This window comes from Caenorhabditis remanei, chromosome X (assembly GCF_010183535.1).
Source record: "Caenorhabditis remanei strain PX506 chromosome X, whole genome shotgun sequence".
In the NCBI taxonomy this organism is placed as follows: Eukaryota; Metazoa; Nematoda; class Chromadorea; order Rhabditida; family Rhabditidae; genus Caenorhabditis; species Caenorhabditis remanei.
The window spans coordinates 4,447,365-4,467,661 of record NC_071333.1 but is presented as its reverse complement, the minus strand read 5'-3'; the positions used below and the strand labels follow the sequence as shown (position 1 = coordinate 4,467,661).

At 37.5% G+C, this 20,297-nt stretch overlaps 3 protein-coding genes across 3 annotated transcripts; all 3 read right to left on the bottom strand.

Annotated features, from left to right (window-relative positions):
• Window positions 1-2,944: 2,944 nt before the first annotated feature.
• Window positions 2,945-4,518, bottom strand: GCK72_022861 (uncharacterized protein; the record flags this gene model as incomplete). The annotated part of the gene is made up of 5 exons (XM_003102864.2): window positions 2,945-3,175; window positions 3,556-3,646; window positions 3,693-3,793; window positions 4,056-4,161; window positions 4,343-4,518. The coding sequence occupies 5 exons, from the start codon at window positions 4,516-4,518 to the stop codon at window positions 2,945-2,947; spliced, it is 705 nt and encodes a 234-aa protein (XP_003102912.2).
• Window positions 4,519-17,700: 13,182 nt separating this feature from the next.
• Window positions 17,701-18,060, bottom strand: GCK72_022860 (uncharacterized protein; the record flags this gene model as incomplete). Its single annotated transcript, XM_003102900.2, has 2 exons — window positions 17,701-17,853; window positions 17,905-18,060. 2 exons carry the CDS (start codon window positions 18,058-18,060, stop codon window positions 17,701-17,703), a joined length of 309 nt encoding a protein of 102 aa, XP_003102948.2.
• Window positions 18,061-18,247: 187 nt separating this feature from the next.
• On the bottom strand, window positions 18,248-19,433 carry GCK72_022859 (uncharacterized protein; the record flags this gene model as incomplete). The annotated part of the gene is made up of 3 exons (XM_053735102.1): window positions 18,248-18,487; window positions 18,543-18,649; window positions 19,385-19,433. 3 exons carry the CDS (start codon window positions 19,431-19,433, stop codon window positions 18,248-18,250), a joined length of 396 nt encoding a protein of 131 aa, XP_053578668.1.
• Between the last annotated feature and the right edge of the window lie 864 nt (window positions 19,434-20,297).

Here is a 20,297-nt window from a genome sequence, read left to right as displayed (position 1 = left end):
CATTTCTAAAGAGATTTTCGGAATTGTTCTTGTGAATTTTATTGTTTTTAAGGTATTTCTGTTGCTTTTCCGCTAGAATCCTAAAATTTTTTGTTTTTTTGCCTATTCTTTGATATATCCGGCCTATTTTTGTTGATCTTTTGGCCTGTTTCTCTCATTTTTTGAAGATTTTTGCCGCTCTCATCTCGTTTTCTCTCAATTCAAAAATCTCTTATTCATTTTTTGAACACGAATTCTTTTCAGCGATTACTCCTCGCTCCTCCGAATGCGTGCAACTTCTTCGACATCTCCATGCGGCTCGGTGAGAAATGCTAATATTCCCGTTGTCTAGTTTTTTATTTGTTTCGTTCCAGATCCTCGCAGAAATCGTTCGATGAATCAAGGAGAAGATTTCACTCGTGGAAATGGAACTGGAGGAGAGTCGATCTACTAAGGGATGTTGTCAAATACGGAACTCAAGACGAACCGGCGGATCGGGAACTCTTAGCAGGTAAGAATTGTGACGACCTCCGATACTAAAAAAAGTAAAAGTCGTCGTTTCAATCAGAAACGAGTTGTTGCTGGTCTCTTTCTTTAGCTTTGGCTGGTTAATATTGAAAATTTCTCATTTTTCAGCCTTGGCTCATACAAGATGGCTGATGCTGTCCGTGGAATCTGGCAATCCACACCCAGAGAGTCTCGTTGACCTTCATGAGCAATTCGGAAGAGCCAACATCTGCCGTGCCGCACTCGCTAGCTACGATGGAATGTACTTCCTTTTCAAGTGGAATCAGAAAGAACAGAAAGGCTGAAATCGCTCGTCTGAGAGAAACGCAGTCAAGGTCATCGCTGCTCCAACTCACCACTGATTCAATCGGTCTCTTAGATTTGGTTTAATTTTTTCGGGCAATAGTTTTTGTCCAGAACTGTCGGTTTATGTAATTCTAAATAAACTATCTAGTAAATTTTAAATCTATTGTTAATCTCATATTTCTATAATAATCTTTATTGCTTCTCATAATTTTACAGATCGCTTCAGGAAACGTTTTGTTTTTCCTTACCAACCCAAAAACTCTCGATTGTGTGATAGTCACTTTCGGGAGTTTTCAGCATTTGTATTCAATAGAGTTTGGTAGAAAAATGTAATGCTTGTGTGCCAGTACGTTTAAAGTCTTTATGATAGACGAGGACAGTTATAATTTCTGCATGTTTTCAGTTGAATTGAGTATTCACTCAAATAAACTAAAAGTTAGAAAAAAAAAAAAAAAAAAAAAAAAAAAAAAACAATAGACGTAATGAGACATCTCTCAATGATTGAAAAGAGATGCTAGTGTTTCCTCATCGATAAATAATAACTATTCTAGTAAGTTCTTTTCTCTCTCTTCCAGCATTCTCATTATCTATTTGACTACAAACTGTTGTCCCCTTGAGTATAAACTGTTGTCCCATTGAGTATAAACTGTTGTCCCATTGAGTATAAACTGTTGTCCCCTTGAGTATAAACTGTTGTCCCCTTGAGTATAAACTGTTGTCCCCTTGAGAATTTTTCATTGTCCCCTTGAGTATAACTTGGGGCCCCCTCAAATCCAACAACTTAGTGTCCCTTTGAGCATGTGTCCCTCTGAGACTTTGTCCCTTTGAGCATCAACTATGTACCCCCAAGAGTAAATGTCCCCTTTGTCCCCTTGAGCATTGTACCCCCTGGAGCATTGGCCTAAACGCTCACGCCTGTCGCTGAAAAGGCGAGGGTTCAACTTTTGCCCATGGCGCGCTCTCCCCTTTATTTCTCAAAAATCTTGCGGACATCCTGAAAAACACACAGACAAATCCACAGACAGAACCCACACGCGTTTTATATGTAAGAATGATAACTCCCAATTCTTTATTTCAACATTTTTTGAGCTTTTGCAAAGATGGCTATATTTTTTTAAACGGAAAGTATCTATAGAGATGTTTCTTTTGAACCTGAATCGACTGAAACTTTGAGAAGAATATTAAACTTTTAGAGAATCATATTTCAAATTGTTTCTAATTTTTAAACAAAATAATTTAAGAAATTGGTCATGTTTGAAAAGCAAAATATTTAGATAGATCAGAAGAGAAAATATTAGGTATAAAAAGAAAAAAGAAGAAAAGGGAGTCAGATGCCATCCAACATTAGCACATGTTCTCTCACCGTTGCTAATCATCAGGGAGAAGATATTCTGTTGTTTTCTGCCCGTTGGTTGCTCAATTTTTTTTTGAAATGAAGATACCCGTGCGTTCGTTTAATTCTCTTTTTATCTCTGTTCCCAATCCGCTTTTTCTAATTATATAATATCAATTATAGTTGGTGTGAGGTGTCAACAATATGAAGAGGAAAAATGCAGGCAAAAAGAATATTACGCACTCTGGAAAATCACACAGCAGACCGTGTCTTCAATTCTACTCTGGCACCGCTTTTGTTTGTAGTGTAAAGAATGTCCCTAAAGATTTTAATAATAACCACAATCTACTGTACTACTGATCAGAATACATTTTTTTAGTTCGTGATGATTTGAACCCATTTCATTGACGAAACTCTCATATCCCCCCTCTCTCTCCCAATCTCTTATTTCTCATCAAGAATGCTTTGTAACACAACACGAGTCATCTCAACAGACAGCTGTTTTGTGGAAACGGCGAAGCAAATGATTTTCGGCTTTAGATTATTTGCATGCTGGTAGTGAATCAGAAGTGAACAGAAGAAAACATGAACTAAACTTTTTTACTGATAAGCAAAGTTTTATTTGTTTACATACTAATCAGACTCACAAACATTGTCTTCCCTTGAATAACTCTGATTTTTCACTTTATCGTTGTTTTCCTGTCATATTACGGACTGTAAAAGTGAAACGTTTGAAGAAAAAACAAGCATTTCATTGGAAACATCAGTTGGAATAGTACAAACAAAATACTATAAAACTTTTTGATTAACTGGTAGTTTCTATGGATTGTGAACAACTGCAGCAACACCACTTCCTTCTTCCTCGAATTTTTCCATTGGAATCCATTCCAATTTATGATCCACAAATTGAACTTGTGTCGTGTTTTTGTTCACTTCACTTGCATCAAGATGAATTGTTTTCGATTGTAACCAGTCCTTGATTTCAGCAGGATAGTGATTGATTCCTTGCTTGGCCCGTGCGGTGACATCTGGTGATATGAATGAGACCTTCTGTAAAGTTGTTTAGTTAATCCAAATATTGAACTAACTCTAAAAAATTTATTCTCAAACAAAAATTTGACGAGAGTGTTAAATTTTTTCAAATTTTTCTACAATAACTAAAAATTGTTGAGCTCATCAAATTAAATGTGAATAAACGTAGCAGATTTTTGGTCGAAATTGAGTTTTCTAATTAAATTTTACTGGAACATGAATTTTTCGAAAGAAAAGGTGAAAAACAAGCCAAAGTCAAAAGCTGACAATATCTTGGTGGTTAAAATTTTCACTTTCATCTGTGAACTTTTCCGTTATTGTTCGGCGTCAAAAATAATTTCAAAACATGAAAACCCGTTAAAATTGGTCATCTCAAAACACGTGTGTTCCCAACATACATATGAGTGTTCCATGAATTCCGCATTTATTTCCACCATTGTGGGTACACCCTTGTCGATAGCTGCAATAGCAATCGATTCTTCGACACGACTGTAAATGAGTTTTTTTTTAGCGGCTAGATTTGCATGACACTAACCTTCCATTAACAGCCACTCTGTCGAAGTTCCGTGTTATCTGGAGTACGTTGTGTGATCGGGTGCAGTTGTGGTAAATTTCAATGAAGGGATGCAGATCCTTCTGTAAACATGAATTCTATTTGAAAATTTTTCAGCACAGCTATTTCTTTAATTTTTTGACTACATTTACAAAACAGTATTCAAATTGAATGCATTGTTATAGATGATCGATAGTTAAAATTGACTCCGTTTAAAACTATTAAAGAATCCAATTCCTAAAAATTAGAGCAAACCTAAAAGTAGGGCCAACCAATCAGATGTTCAAAATAAGTTATTTCCCATTGTTAGAGTTAAAATAACGCGCTACTCATCTTGAAACTTACATGCCAATCGTCGCGATCGTCTCCAAAAAAGGAAAATTGGGCGTAGTGATGGGAGACTCCTGATCCACAATGGAATGGGATATGGGTAAACATATCATCCGGGGACCTGAAACTTTGAAATGGAACAAAATCAAATTTTGATTTGCTCACTTTACAGTTACTAATTTTAACACGAGGCACCCAAAAGTTGTCTAATGTAGTAAATGACTCTCACACAATTTTTTCAAAGTACGTAAGTTTATGAACTAAATTTGACAAAGAAAACAACCACACTAAAAAATACTTACAACCAATCGAATTCCAAGTAGTACCCGTAATAACAAAAATAGGGCATTGCGGAACAGGAGAGCTGGACATGATAATTAAACTGCGTGATGTTATTATTTCGGACGTGTTTGCGTCTTATCAATGCTTCACTCCCATTGAAGCAAGCAATGACGAGCATAGAGAGGAGGGCTCTCATTTTTCTGAAATAATCTCATACCCTTATACAAAAATTCGAAGTGTTCTTTTCTTATTGGAAAACAGAGAAAGTACTATTACATAAGGTCTTCCGATCAGATTTTTCTTATTTATTTATTTATTTATTTTATATACGCACTCGAGGTACGTGAAAAGATGAGTTCAAATGAGTTCAATATCTTTATCCTTATAACCTTGACCGTCCTTTCTTAATTCAGATTCAGATTTTCCGTGCTATAAGATATTCAATTTTGGTATTTCCAGTCGAAAATGTCCAACTTTGAGAATGAGTCATAGTATAGCTGATTGCTACACAAAGTACATTTTTATGGATCATACAGTTCAAAGATATATCTTATTTTTTGTAATTGACAATTTCTCTGTTTATTTTAACTGGACAGCTCAAAAATTCTGCAACAAAATGACACGATGTGATGAAAAAACTATTTTTTCGATATGTAACTTGCTAGGGAACATTCTAACAGAAAAGTAGTCAAACACAAAAATAAAGCTCTATTTTTTCTCTGTATGATCTTTGAAAAATAATTTTGTGGGACAACCATACTCTAAAACTTGTACATTTTCAACTGAGAAGACCTAAATTGTATATCTTATTGCACGTTACTATATCTAAGTAGCGCAAGCAATTAGTTATGGGGAGTGAAGAAAACACGCTTGTATTACTCTATCAGTATTTTAGAAACAAGACTAAAGCTGATTTGGAAAATAAAATGTGTTAGTAAAATAATCGGCCTGTGAAAAGTAGTGTTCGGAATGGTTAAGACGTTTAGCGTTCCCATCCCCGGATAGTTTTAAAACGGTTAAAAATGGACCTATATTCGTGAAACTTTGGAAATCGCGTCCCAGCGATGTCTTCAGGATTTTTTGAAAGTTTGCCTGCTCTCTGACAAAAATTTTCTGTTTTCCGAAATGAACCGTATAAGGTTGGACTCCTCATTTTACGCGCTGGTGAAAAGTTTTTTTAAAGCGAATTTCTGTTAAAGAGGTTACACAATTTCACTCTATTTTAGACACATTTTTCTTCATACTCACCCCTCGACCCGAATTCCACGAGAATTGAGCAGTTCGTCAACGAGTTGATCAACTAATGATTGCTCTGAAACTAAATATATTTGATATAATTTTAAACTATTAAAACTAATAAATACCTGGCAAATTTGAATTGACGATGAGTTGTGACGACTGGAATTTGTGTTAACCCAAACCTGAAAGAAAATTATACACAATACTTCGAGAAGACGGAAATATAAAATAAAAAAGTTATTTTTAGAAAACGAAGATGTTGCTCGTACCTTCCAAGAACGCTTTATATAGCCGCTTGACACATGGGAATTTCGTATAGTTGGCCACGCCTACTCGTTGAAGAAAAGAGGTTGAAAGAGTGAAACACGGTGTACATTCGGTGAAATAAGAGCAGATGTTCTTGCGAAAAAGTACTAAAAATGAAGAGATCACGATACAAAGAGCACATCGAGTCCCATGCCCCGCGGATGAAGCCTGTCTCCCGCGAGAAGTTTGATGTTTTTTTTAAAGAAAGCGACTTATTTTACACTATTGGTACGAAAATTGAGCAGGAAACATGAAAAAAAAAATTGCAGAGTGACGTATGCTCCCGGAAGCTTCGACAATCATGTCCTACAAAACTTCACGTGATGTTTTATGAGAATAGATCATAATTCATCTCATTGGATAAAAAAGTGGTCAACGTGTAACGGAACCATAACAAAAAATACGTTTCTCGATGCATTTTCATCATAAAAGTGATATTTTCAAAATCAGCTTTGATCCCCATGATTTTTCAATATATTATTCAAGTCTGATCCTTGCTGCTTTTTGCAGTTGTCAATTATCAGTCAACTTGTTTCTCTACAGTGAATTATTATCAGTCAATTATCAGTCAACTTGTTTCTCTACAGCTACTTTTACCGTACATTGCATGAATATCCGCTTAATTCGGTATGAAATAATTAGACAGATATTTCGGACATTGAGAAGTAACGGTTACGGAGTGGGCTTCGTGGTCTCGTTTTGCTTTTTCCGATAGTGTGGTCTAGAAATTACTTTAGTGCAAACGAAGATTTCATATTTTATCTTGGGGTGATGTCAAATGAGTGTGGCGACAAGTATTCAGAATGCAGACGACGATTTTAACAAGACAACCAACAGTCAGGAATTCAACAACCAAGGCTCGAATTGAAAAAAGAGTTGTCAAGTTTTTAAAGATTTCGAACTAACCAAAGTAGAAAATCGGTTTGAAATTGATTTTCGAATAGCAGAAAAATAGTATAGTTGTGTAATGATTGTTATCTTTCCTGCAATAATGAGGGCGGGTTTAGGAGTACTCGTGAATGCATTCTTTCTGGAACGTTTTCTTCAGAAAACTGAATAAACAATTTTGGGGCGTACTCTGAACAATTCATAAGGTTTAATAGTACATGTCACGGGAGGGTATCGACAATGGATAAAGGTTCCGTTGAGAGATAGGTCGACGAAAGTGTCCTGAAAAATAACTAATTTGCCTTTACGTTACCACCAGAGGTGACTCAGATTTAATTAATTTTTAGAGGTTTCCGCAAAATTTTCAGAATTTCTTAAAAATTGTACGAAGTTTCTCTTAATTTCGAATTGTTCGACTAATTTATGTACATTCATTTGGCACAAAACAGCATGATCGTCATATTCTCTCAAATGTTTGTGATAGTCGTGGTCTGAATCGAGTCCATAATCAAAACAAGACGAATAGGCGGAAACTAGAGAGAGGAAAATAATCTGCAACCACATTGTAGATCAACTGCGGCCAGGAATGAATCACATCTCTGGGAGGAAAAAGGGGAGGGTAGTGGCTCCATAAACAAGTTCGCTTTATTAGCATATTTCTTGAATTTTCTAGTTTAGAAACAAAAAGAACATGAAGAGATGTCATGTCTCGCGGCGTTGTTTCATCTCTTCTTAATGAGAGTCGGATTATTGAACGCAAAGGTGTTCCGGAACTGTAAATTGGATAATTTAGTTTGAAGTGTTTGGTTTTTGGTGCAGCAAATTAAGAGGAATTTTGAAATGTTGTGCAGTAACGATGCCGAATACGGAAGTTGTCCTAACTAATAAGACAATAACAATTAAACGACCGAATCAGAGTTTAAATGCTGAAAGAGTCATTTTTCTAACAGGTTTCTACAAATTACCGTAAGCTACACTGAATACTTGGAGATATCCTTTCAGTCGTCATCGAAAATCCTCCAGCACCTCCCGCTTTCTTCATTTTCTTCTTTCTCTCTTGCATCTTCCCATCTTTCCCTTCTTTGAGTTTACTTGCTGTTCCAGACGCTTATTTGTCGCTTACATCTCAAGAGCTTTCCAGACAACATCGATCTCGTTTTCAATTTTGACGAGCGAACAAATCATTGTCATGTACAGCGGAAAATGAAGGGCGAGAGGAGAAGAGATTAGGAGCAACGAATAAAGCAGGAGAGAAAGTCTTGAAGTTGGGCAAAAAGGAAGATGAGAAAATCGAGACTTTCTTGAAGTGCGAGCAGACGACACGTCCATGGAAGGCGAGGAAAAAAATATCAGATAAGGTTTATAACTTTCTAGTGATGAGGGAACAGGCAACGGAGGTATGTAGAGATTTCAGGAGGGTTTTCTCAGCTCAAGCGTAGTTGCAACGTCCGATCTCAAAACCCCTAAACTCGAAACAGCTCATAGAAAGCTGCATTGTATCAGCCTTCTTTTGCCACAACTAGAAGTGGAAAGTAAAACAAACTTTATTTTTAAAAGGTAACACTTGCAAAAGCTTCATGAAATTTTACAAACCTGATTTTCAGATATGGGCACCGACGGTAATGAAATTTTGGTATCTGACGAAGTAATTACATTACGCGTTCAATTAGTTTAACTATTCAATTAATTTACTGTATGTCACCCCACAGGTACTCTCCTTCTCTCAATTTTAAATATGAACTGTTACGAAAGCAAATACTAAACACAAACACCGTTTACCGAAAGAAAATTGAAAAAAATGCATTGGAAATATGAAATAGAACGTGGAGAAACATCCTGTGGGTGACTGAATGTCGGTAAATTTTGAGAAACATACGGGGGACAATAAGGTATAGGGATTGACAAGAAAAGAAACAAAAAATAAGCGAAGGACAATATTTAGAAATCATGAAGACGTGCAAGCAAATCGTCTGTTGAAGGTACCACTGTACTTGATGATTAGGAATTGACTGATATTGTGGAAGAAGTGGAAACTGGTCCAGAGGGTTTTAAAGAAGATCCTATTGAATCATTCTCTTTATGTGTCGATGATATTTGAAATGAACCATGAATACTCTGGAAATTAAACTTTTTGTAAACGCTCATTGGAATCTTCAAGAAAGAACTAACCGAAATAGGAACGGCTGGTTGTCCTTTTCGCCTGACTCGAATTTTTAATTCATTATGACCAATTGGTGTCCTTCCACCTCCCCGTGTACGACTTGGCATACCAGAATAAGGATTTCGAGAACTTGTAGCGGACATGAGGGTTTGAAGGAATGCTTCGTTTCCGGTGGCTCTTTCCAATTCGTCAAGAACTCCAACTTTATCTGCAGCAGTCGAAACCCGAATCATCGCAGTTGGGGTACGCGGAATTCTCTGCTTTTGTTTCTTTTTCTGCGTTTCAACCGCAGCTTCTTTTCGTTTTTCTTCTGCATTAGCTGCCTCTGCTTCTGCATCCAACTCTTTCCATGCAGTTGAATATTGTACAGAGAAAGTGCGAATATCAGCGAAGAACTCTTCCATAGGATATTCCGTCGCATTAAATGCAAAGTACTTAACCAATGATTCCCAGTCGCTCTTCATTTTTCCGGACATTGTCGAGACAGTCACAAACTCTTTGATAGCTTTCTCCAAGAACGTGCGCATCATTTCTTCAAATTTATCATGTTCTCCTTGTTGTTTATATACTTTCAAACAGCTTCCCAGCTTCTTTATATTGGTTTCAATCATTTGAACTGTTTTTCGGACTTCGTCAGCATTCACTCGTGATGATTCAATGCAATAGTGGAAATCAGTGAAAGCGAATCTGCAAAAAGACAATAATTCATTTTCAGAATTTTTAAGCTTTACCGTGATTGTTCCGGATCAATTCTTTTTATTTCTTCAATCAAATGTTGTAGGAGAGTATGCCGGTTGTCAACATCTTTTGTACCATTCAACTTTGTTAACATTCGCATATCAAACGCATAAGCACTCGAATAGTTTTCCGTAGCACTGCCCATAAAGTTTCCTGTCGCCAAAACGAGCTTCAAGAATGTTCGGAATCCTTCGGAAGTCCTCAATTCTTCACAAGCTTCCATTACTGATGACATTGCTGATTTCAACTCGTTCAACGTTTCATTGAAACGCATTTTGAATAGAATCAAGTCGAGGCGGAGTGGTAATCCTTGGATTTGGAGAAGACGTGTTAAAAACTGTTCGCCTTCCGGCATCTCTTCAAATTGAGCTTTGTCTACAACTCGCAACTTATCAATTAACTCTTTCTCAGATGGCATGCCTGCTCGGAGCCGTTCCAGGAAACCGACAGTCAAAACTTTTTCGTTGACTTCGAGCAGTGCTGATTTCAATTCCGAATGTGTTATTTTCATTGATCCTTGTAGAATTCCTAGAATGTTCCATATAAGGATTAAATTTCGGATATGTAAAACTTACCTAATTTTTGTAGCAGTGTATCATTTTGAATCACTTGTGCAGTTTTAACTTTTTTCTTATTTTCCAGTTTTCCTCCGAGTACTTTAGATCCAATTGCTGGTTTTGTCCCAAATTTAGTTCGTAAACGCTCGAACATCCTATCAGTCTTTAATTGATCTTCATTTATACCAACCCAAAAGGATTCTCTTGAAATGTCTCTCGGGTTGATTGTATGAGCTCCCCACGGAAAATTCCGCATTGGACAATCCACTTTTGGAACTTTTTTGGGTTGAAGGTAATCAGGAAGAACAGAAGCCAATGTTGCAAACATTCCTGGCTGCGGGAGTCGTGGAAGTCCTAATTTAAATTCTCCAGGTGGAGGCGGAGGCGGCGGAGGAGGAGGACCTGATCCGGGTGGTGGCGGTGGTCCTCCTCGGACTGGAGGAAATTCTCCAAGAGGTGGTGGTGGCGGAGGGCCCCCAGTAATAGGAGATAAACTAGGCGGTGGAGGTCCTCCAGTGATAGGAGGTAGCGAGGAAGAACCAGAAGATGAGGATGGAGCAGATAATGTCATTTTGGTAGATGGAGGTAAAGGTACTTTTGGGTCCAATATCTGTAAACTATTTTAAATTATTTTTTGTCAGTGAGATAACAATTCAAATTACAAAACGCACATGTTTTCGCAAACATTCCGTTTCTTTTCGAAACTCTGTTAACTTCTTCCAGTATTCCCCTTGCATCGCCACAGCTTCTTGTTTTGCAGACGTAGCTTGTCGCAACTTTTGCGCCATTTCTCCATCTTGCATTCGTTCTGAAATTAGTCAATATTCTACGTCATCAATTTCGATCTAGCCGCTGACCAATAATCTCTGACACTGGAATTTTGAATAAAAGTCTCTCTTGAGAATCGGGATCTATGGGCGTTCGGTGAAAAATTATTTCTGATATAGACATCTCTATTAGCTTCATATAAGCTCTCTTGGTTGACATATCTTCATTTGTCAAAGTCAGAAGTTGCAAAATAGAGAGAAGTATAGTCTCGGTTCCCGTTGCTTCTGAATTAGCAGCTAACAATTCAAAGCATCCGTCCAGTGAATCATATTCTCTTTTCACGCCATCCAATTTCCCGAATAGAGTTTCTATATCAACATTGTGCTCGGCTAACATATTTTTGGCAACTTCCCGTACTTGTGAATCAACAATTTCAGAGGAGGTGAACTTCTGTAACAAAATATTTATAGTTCGGACTGAGAATGACAATACCTCAATGTATTTCGATAATCCATCCTTAGCTGCTTCACTTCGTAATCTCATTCTTGCTTGCCACATGGTTTCTTCTGTCCACATTTGTTCATCAGTTGTATTTCTATCAACACCATTGATAAGCATATTAAGCATCAAAAGCACTCTCATTGTGAGTTTCGTATTTCGTGATTCGAAAAATTGAATGCAAGATACAAGAGGACGGAATCTAGAAATTGATTCACCTTCTCGTTTAGATTCGGATTTCGCTATAGTTGTTAGTTCCATAAACATCTTCTGTTGTCTGAAAATTCACGGTATATGAGTGTTGTAAATTCCGAGTGACATACCCAGTCATCTCGATTGCTCTTGATTCCAATGTTTCATGAGAAACAAGCATCAAACTTCCACAGATCATTACAATATTTTCGCGTAACATTTTAATTTCATTAGGTTCGTTGTCACTGAATTCCCTTCTATTCAAAATGCACATCGTTTGAATTAGAAGCGAGCATACGGGCGAATCCTGACGAAAAACTAACTCCAGTCCTCGCTGAAATATTAAGCGTAGATTGAAGAAAAATGAAGTGAAAAACCAACATGTGTATTGACGATAGTTCGGATACATCTAACAACTTCTTGAAGGAAATCGATTAAATCCAACTCAAGTTTCGACCCAATTTCTGCAGATCGAAGTCTTTTGAGAACCAAATCATATAAACGGCAAATCAAATCAGCTCCTGTTTTTCCTGATTCACTTTGTATGTTATCGGCAAACTGAAAAAAAAAACATTTAAAATTTTAACAATAAACTCCAAATACCGTACTACTCACCTGATACAAAAAAGATACAGATTGACATTTTAACTGAATTGAAACCGTGACAATGTCTTGCTTACAATCCAATATATTTTGAGTTTTGATAATATTTTCCAAAACGCGAAGATTCCATTCTGGAGGCTGTTGCTGAGCAGCTGCATCATCCGTTTTTCGTGCATTTGCGATCATTGTTTTTATTTGTTCTGTTGGTGTTGAAGATACAATTTCATTGACTTTCGAAGCAGGAATATTCTTTTCTAGCTGAAATTATGATATGTCTTTTATTGGGAAACTGTCCAACTATAGACTAGGAGAGGACTCAGAATGAATTTCAAAGAAACGTAAATCCGTTCGTAAACCCACCATAATATGTCGAAATTCCTCGCGAAGCTGTTCCTCAGTGCATGATTGGAAGTATGATTCTCCTGGAACTGATTAAAATTTACTAAAAAAAGTGATATATATTTTTTGAATTAACCTTTTTCAACAGTTTTCTCATTAGATTCAACAGGTTCAGTATGTTCAACAGGTATTGTAATGCTACCTATTTCGCAGACAGATTTGAAGTTATTCGAAAGAAAAAAGATATCGTAAAAATTTCATTGCTAAAGAGTAAATACCATGCTTTTTCAGAGTTGGAGAATCGGTTATTCGAATTTTCCGATTTTCCGACGGATAATTCTCAACCTTTTTTTTCGGAGAAATTCTCCGAAATTCTCCGATTCTCCAAAAAAAAGGCGGAAAATTTCGAAGAATACCGGAGAATTTTAGGAAATTTCGACACTCCATTTCTGTTTCTGTTGTATTTTTACTGGTAAATGCTTTTAATGACTGATATACTTGTTTTGAAAAGGTGAATTCTGAAAACCCCAACAAAAACCTGTTTTAGACACATTTTCGGGAAAATTTTAGCATTCTCCAAAAAAAAAGACGGAGAAGACGTCGGATATCCGATTCTTCGACTTTTTTCCGGAGAAAATTTCCATTCTCTGATTCTCCGAAAAGATTTCACCGAACAAGCCTGGTGAAAACAGATAAAAATGGTTCGACTATCTAGATGTTGAATATGCAATAATTATAAATCATAAAGTTTGTTCCGAAAATAAAAATTAAGTGACGTTTCAAAAAATATTTGTTTTTTTCCACAACTACCGAAAATTTGATTACCTGATGAGTTAAAAGCAATTGACATTTCCCGGATACTCCCTGTTCCACCATATGTACCGTAATCTTCATTAGACGCATTATTTGATGAGGATGGTCCATTCTGAAATATAAAACTTTCAGAGATAAATAATCATTTTATTTGAATGGATTTTCATTCAAACGGGAATCGTCTTCACGAACATTCAGCTTTTCACGTGTTTTTCTTTTGCTGGAAGAAAACAGGTCTGTCCATCTTCCAGAGCCAGTTCCATTCAAATGAAATGGACTTCTCCTACTGGCAAAATCAACTGCGCCCGCTAACATTGAATGTCTTTCAGCAGTTCTTCTTTTGAATTTTTGGCCAGGAGCTTCATCTCCCATAAAGTGAGATACAGTAGCATCTTGAGCTCGTGCAGTGTTTTTCTTTTCGCGTAACTGCACTCGTGGCTTCTCTAAATCAGAACTCTCAGAATTTTGGTACAAGAATACTGGTTGAAGAGGCTGTAACACCACATTTTTAGAAGCTGAATTAGAAGATGACGCAGTTGGGGTAACGTCTGCATTGTTATCCTTGGAATAGTGACTTTGCTGTTGTTGAGGCGGAAGACGTGCCAGGTCAGAAAGCGATGTTACACGTGGAGAATCTATTGATTCGTAATCGTCGCTTGACATTTTCAAGCTAAAAATTGCGTGAAACAAGTTTAGTCATAAAGCAAAAGGAAAAGAGAGAGAGATACTGTACTCGGGCCGGGAAAGTCGACACAAAAAATATAGTTTAAAAAATAAGACTTCTTTGATAGAGAAGAAGAAGCAATGGGCTCTTCCATACATGTGGAATAAGATTATGGGCGGCACTGTACAGCACTATAAAATAGAAGGCAATAAACTATTCAAGAAAAGGAAGAAGAAGACTAGAGAGAAACACAGTCACCTGATGTTCATTCTATCAAAAAAACAAATACTATTTAAATTCATACAATGGCAACTCTAAAAGACAGGGGCCTATTATGAATTCATTTTTATCTGTGCATGGGAAGACCGCGCCGCACTCGCGCGGCGGCCACGCCCATTTCTTGCGGCAGTGTTCAAAAATGGAACGCAGCGTTAAAATGGGAGTGGGCGTGGCCGCCGCGCGAGTGCGGCGCGGTCTTCCCATGCACAGATAAAAATGAATTCATAATACTGACTGAAGAGGCTACTAACTGAAAATCAGTACTGTCGAGCACCTAAATTCGTATTCTTAAAAAGAAAGAAGATGAAGATAAAATTTCGAAATGTGAAAAACTGGAAGAAAACAATGCCACTGAAAAATCAAAAGGTTGGTTTCGAAACAGAAAATTATGACTCATGTTAGTAAACAATCAGGATTTCGGTAAACAACAAAAATATGATGGTTCAAATAACACGAAAAAACTAGTTATATTAGTCGCGAAAAATTAGATGAATGAACATTCATTCCAAAACGAAAAGAATGCCGCAGAATAGTAGCTGAGAGGAAATTGTTTCGGCTGAAATTTCATTTCTGCCAAAATTATGACTCATATCCTCTATGATTAATGGTGTTAAGAAATAAGTGATCAGAGATCCGAAAAAAAAGATTTCACAACAAAAAAGGCGGATCCTGCAGTATTATTCAGAATTTTGAAAAATGACTGGTTTTTCAAAAAGAGTCGAGATGAAATACAAAAGAGTCGAAAATGAATAAATGAATTTGATATATTGGAAATTACTCATTGAAGACAAACTGGGTTCATGACCCATAAAGAAAGTCTTTCTCCGGAATAATCATAGTGAATTTTCTTGTCATTCTGATGGAGAGAAACACATTTTATTTCTGATTCTCAGTTTGGAGCATTTTTTGATGAGTTATGATTATTTCCCCGAGGGCTTTACTTTTGACTTCTGGAGCTCTATCACGATACTCAGGAGTTGAGAAGCCAATTCAACATAATGTTTTGTTTATTTGAGTGTTTTCCGACATTTTTAAACCAAAAACTCAATATCTCCAAGAGAAAAATAAAAAGATTTTTTTCGAATTTTCAAATCAAGATCAGGAAAAATCGATTATCGAAAAAATCAGTGACAGAAATTTAAAAAAAACATATTTTCTTATTGCTGAATACTTTGGCTTTCTTTCAAAAAAACGTTTATGCGAAACGGACACGATTCAACAGAGTTACATATAAAAGTATGAAGGGGGTGCTAACTTATGAAGACAAAAAATCCAATAGAAAAGAGAAAATCGATGTCGGGAAGGAAGACTGCGGGGAGATGTGTTGAACATATTGATGCCGATCTTCCCAGAAGCCGTGCGATGCGGTTGCGTAGCGGTTTGTCAACATGTGAAACTCGAAACAAAAATCGTAGTACGCCGGACCACATAGCAACAGTTATTGAGTGATCAAGAGCAGTGTGCTCCACCGGTGAAGAAACCGACGAAACCCGGTTTTTTTCACCGGTGAAAACTGTTATAATCACCGGTGAAATTTTTCCCGGTTTTATAAAAAAGAAACCGGAGTTAAGTTTGGCGAAAACCGGAGTTCACGAAGTTCCCGGAGTTCACGAAGGTGTTCAATATTGAAAAACCGGTTTTCCCCGGTTTTCATTTTTCACCGGGGAATCCCCGGTTTTTTTAATGATGCAAACAGTTCAACGTGAACGAACATGACAGCAACCGGCCATTTTGCAGTCGGACGTTTTGAAACAGGACATTTCGAAACCGGAAACTTTGAAACCGGACGTTTTGCAACCGGACACTTCGAAACCGGACGTTTCGCAACCGGACATTTTGAAACCGGATGTTTCGCAACCGGCATTATTTTGTTTCGAAGTGTCATTCGGTTGTGAAACGTCCAGTTGCGAAATGTCTGGTTGCAAAGTGACCGGTTGCGAAACGTCCGGTTTCGCAGTTTTCTGTTGCAAAACGTCCGGTTTCGAAATGTCCGGTTACGAAATGTCCGGCTTCGAAATGTCCGGTTACGAAATGTCCAGTTTTGAAATGTCTGGTTGTGTGTTACCAATTTCAAAAAAACTCCGGCGAAAACCCGGTGATCACCGGTTTTCTCCGGGTTTTCCTCGGTGAAACACCGGCGAATTTCGGTGAAAACCGGTGAATATTTTCACCGGTTTTCACTAGTTTTAAAATCCCGGTGGAGCACACTGATCAAGAGTAATGGAATATCAAAAAATCACTAAACTAATGGTAGACTGAATCAGTATATGGAATGCAGGATGTTTCGTTTGATTTAGGTTCCGGTTTGCATGGATGAGTTGTATAAGTTTTAATAAAAATTGAGAAGGTTTTTGAAATCATTAACCTTAAAGGCGCATATCTCTGAAATAGGTGGATCTATTGAAAAATAACAACTACGAAAATGAAGTTCTTGAATTGAACTAATTTTTGTAGTTTTAACTTTTTTTATATCTTCGACAACTTTGAGATAGGCGCTTTTGAAAAAAAGTTTGCTTAAATCGCAGCTGCAAGAGTGAGAGAGTGAGGTGGTTATCTTTCAAATTGCTTATCTCAAAAGTGGGCGGGGTTTCCAAAAAGAGGTCAACTACAAAAATGAAGATCTTGAATGGAGCTTATTTTTGCTGTTGATAGTTTTTAATTAGCTCCACCAACAGTTGAATTACGCGCAGCTGAAAATTGTAATAGGTATTACCTTACATGTTTGACGATGATTGGCTTAACCTGCCATATCGTTCGAAAAACATGGTAAACTAATATTAAGGCACTCCTCTACTCAACTCATTTCCCGGTATGAACGAATACGCATCAGAAGTTCTAAAAAGACAAGGCAACAATTTTCAACGATTTGCTAAAACCGTGTGCCGCACATTTTTTCTAAATGCGCGCTTTTTCAAATGGATGTTTTTAGGAGATGAGAGATGAATTATTTGGGGCAAAACATACTTTCAGAATTTTCAGTGTTCACGTCGACAGGCATCATTGGGATAGAAGCAGAGGTAGGGAGCCACTTCGATTTTCCACTTCTTCAGACGTAGTTGCACACTTTATTGAGGTCGCAGAACAAGAATGACATGGTTGTGAATCATTGGAGGCACAATCCAGCGTGTTCTGGAATTCGAAAGTAAAAAAATATTTACAGCAGATAACGGAAAGTGAACTTACCGAGGTCTTGATTATGGGGTTTCTCGTTTCCATCAATGTACAACAAGGAATATCCATCCCACAGCTTGGTCTGACCCACTAGAAATCTTGGGACAGTGGTTTGAGACTGCTTGACAAGAACGAACCCATTTTTGCAGGGTGGTCTGGCGGCTACTGGCACTCTTGATTCTCTTGGTTGTATCCTGGGTATTCGTCGTTTTCAAGCTGCCCTGGAAGGCCTGGTGGTTTATTGAGTCTTGGCATTTTGTTCTCTCCACAGAGTCCTGGAGCTCCGAGAAGACTTGGAAGTCTTTTCTCTCCCGTCTTGACGTGGTTTGTTCAGTAGTTCTGCTAATTTTGGTGTCCGTCTATTACTGGAAATCCCGAGAATCCTGGTTGTCTTGCCAAACCGACTCCTTTGAGTTCACTTTTAAATCTTGTAGTTCCTAGTAAGAATTCGTTTTCTCCTTGAAGAACCAGGTCCTCCAACAGGCCCTGGAATTGTGTTTTCTTGTTGTCCTGGGAATCCATATTCTCCCTGAAATAAATGAATTTTTGAACTAAAATCCTTATGAAACGAAGTGTGTTACCTTTAATCCTGCGAAAAAAAAAAGGTCCGTCTTGTTTTGGGAATCCTGGGATCCTCCAAGCCGAGCTTGACTTTTGAAATCTAACTTCCCCTTGAATGCTGGTACTCCTTTAATTTTGGTGATTCTCGTCATTTTTGGTTATCCTGATGATTCTGACACTTCTTGGATAAACAGAATCTTTGCTCCAATCCGGTAACTTCCATGAGTCCTGGAAGTCCATCTTCTCTCTTTTGTCCAGAAGTACCTGGGAGTCCATCTTTTCGTCGGAATCCTGGAGATCCTTTCCGTCCTGGAAGTACTAGAAGTCCAATGCCTGCCTTCTCTCCTGGATATCCTTGACCTGATAATCCTGAAAAATCGGCGCATCTCTTGAGTGTTTTTTTGTTGTGCTCATCTCTGATGGACCTGGTAGTCCAGAGCTACCTTTGGTGTGCCTTTTCCTGGTTCTCCATTTGGTTCTCGAGTTTCTGGGATTCCACCGATTCCGCCAAGACCACGATCTTTCTTGAATTCTGGTGGTCCTGCCTTTCCTGTACGTCAGACCATAAATTCTTTCGTTTCGTTCCTGGAAGTCCTGATTGTCCTGATTATCCATATCTTTGGTAAATTATTTCTTTCCAGCGCTTTCTGGTTGTCTATAGTCCCTGGTACTCCCTTTGATTCGTTGAGTCCTGGCTGTCCTGGGATTCCGGAATCTCCTGAATATTGATGTAATGATTATTACGCTCACAAAATCTTGTAATTATTTAACAATTGATTTTTGAGGGCGTGCATTTTAGCATTTTAGCATCCTTGTACGGACCGGACCAGTTGGCCAAACCCCGAGAAGGCCGGGCTTCCGAAAATTAATTTTAAACAATTTTAAAGACATTTTTTCTATTTTTCATCACAATTGTGAACATTATTAATAATGTTTTTTTTTCAATATTGTCGGATTCTGAATAATAGTCGGAACTTTTTCGAGGTAAAAAAATTCAATAAAATTCGAAAATATAAAAATTTTCAATTTAGACGGTAGTTACCCGGACCTCTTTCATTGACACATATGGTTTTTAGCAAAAAAATCATCTTACCTTTTGATTTGTAATTTTTTGAATCAAAAACGTCATAATTAATAAGAGTTGACCTGACATTAACAAGATGAGAGGTCTCAAAGAGGCGAGGCAACAAAATGCAACGAGGGCACGCGGTTTTTTGCAAGCGCCGCACACTTTTAGTTGGGAAGAGAGAAGAAAGAGGAAAAAACAGGAACAGGGGACAGACACTCATGGCTTCTCGCTGTGCAATATTCCCACGAAAAGTCTGCGTCTCCATCTTTGCCTTTTCTATTTTTTTGAAGGTCATTTGGATAGGTATCGCAAATAGCAAGACGGTTTCGTATAGAAGAAAAATGACAAATCTCGGCGTCGAGAGGAGAGAAAGGAAAATTGGCAGCCGATGAAGGGAACCCTTGCTATATGAAACAAATTAAGAGACAATCTCTGACTGGCTCGAGCATAGGCCTACAGGTCATGTTACACATAAACCAAAGTGATCCGTTTTGGCTGATTTTTTGACATGTTAGTACCCTAGGAATTCTTAAAATTTTATACCATACCAGATTAGGCTCCGCCCCTTTTGACCTACCGAAACGATCAATTGAAGTTGAAAAATGAAAATTTTTCTTTCGAAAGATAGGATCAAAATCTTTTTAGAAATGTATTGCCAGCCTTATTTTGTGCATTTTATAAGATAACTATTTTTTTCTAGCTCTCCTGCATCATATAGAAAAAATCACTTTTTGATCGTTTTGGTAGGTCAAAAGGGGCGGAGCCTAATCTGGTATAGTATAAAATTCTTAGAATTCCTAGGGTACTAACATGTCAAAAAATCAGCCAAAACGGATCACTTTGGTTTATGTGTAACATGGCCTGGTGGCTTGAGCGAGACATTGTCTCTTAATACATTTTTCATTTCAATTAATCCTTGCAGAAAAGCACCGACTCGCCCTATTTTTCCGGAGTTCGAACAGGAAATCCAAAACTTTAAAAAATTTTTTGATTTTTCTTTCTTTTCATTATTTTTTAGAGAGTCTGAACACACAAACACTTGGAAATCAGAAAATTTCGTCAAAAACAGTCAAAATCTATTAGCTTCAGACTCAAAACTGTCCAAAATAATCAACATAGGTCTCAAAAT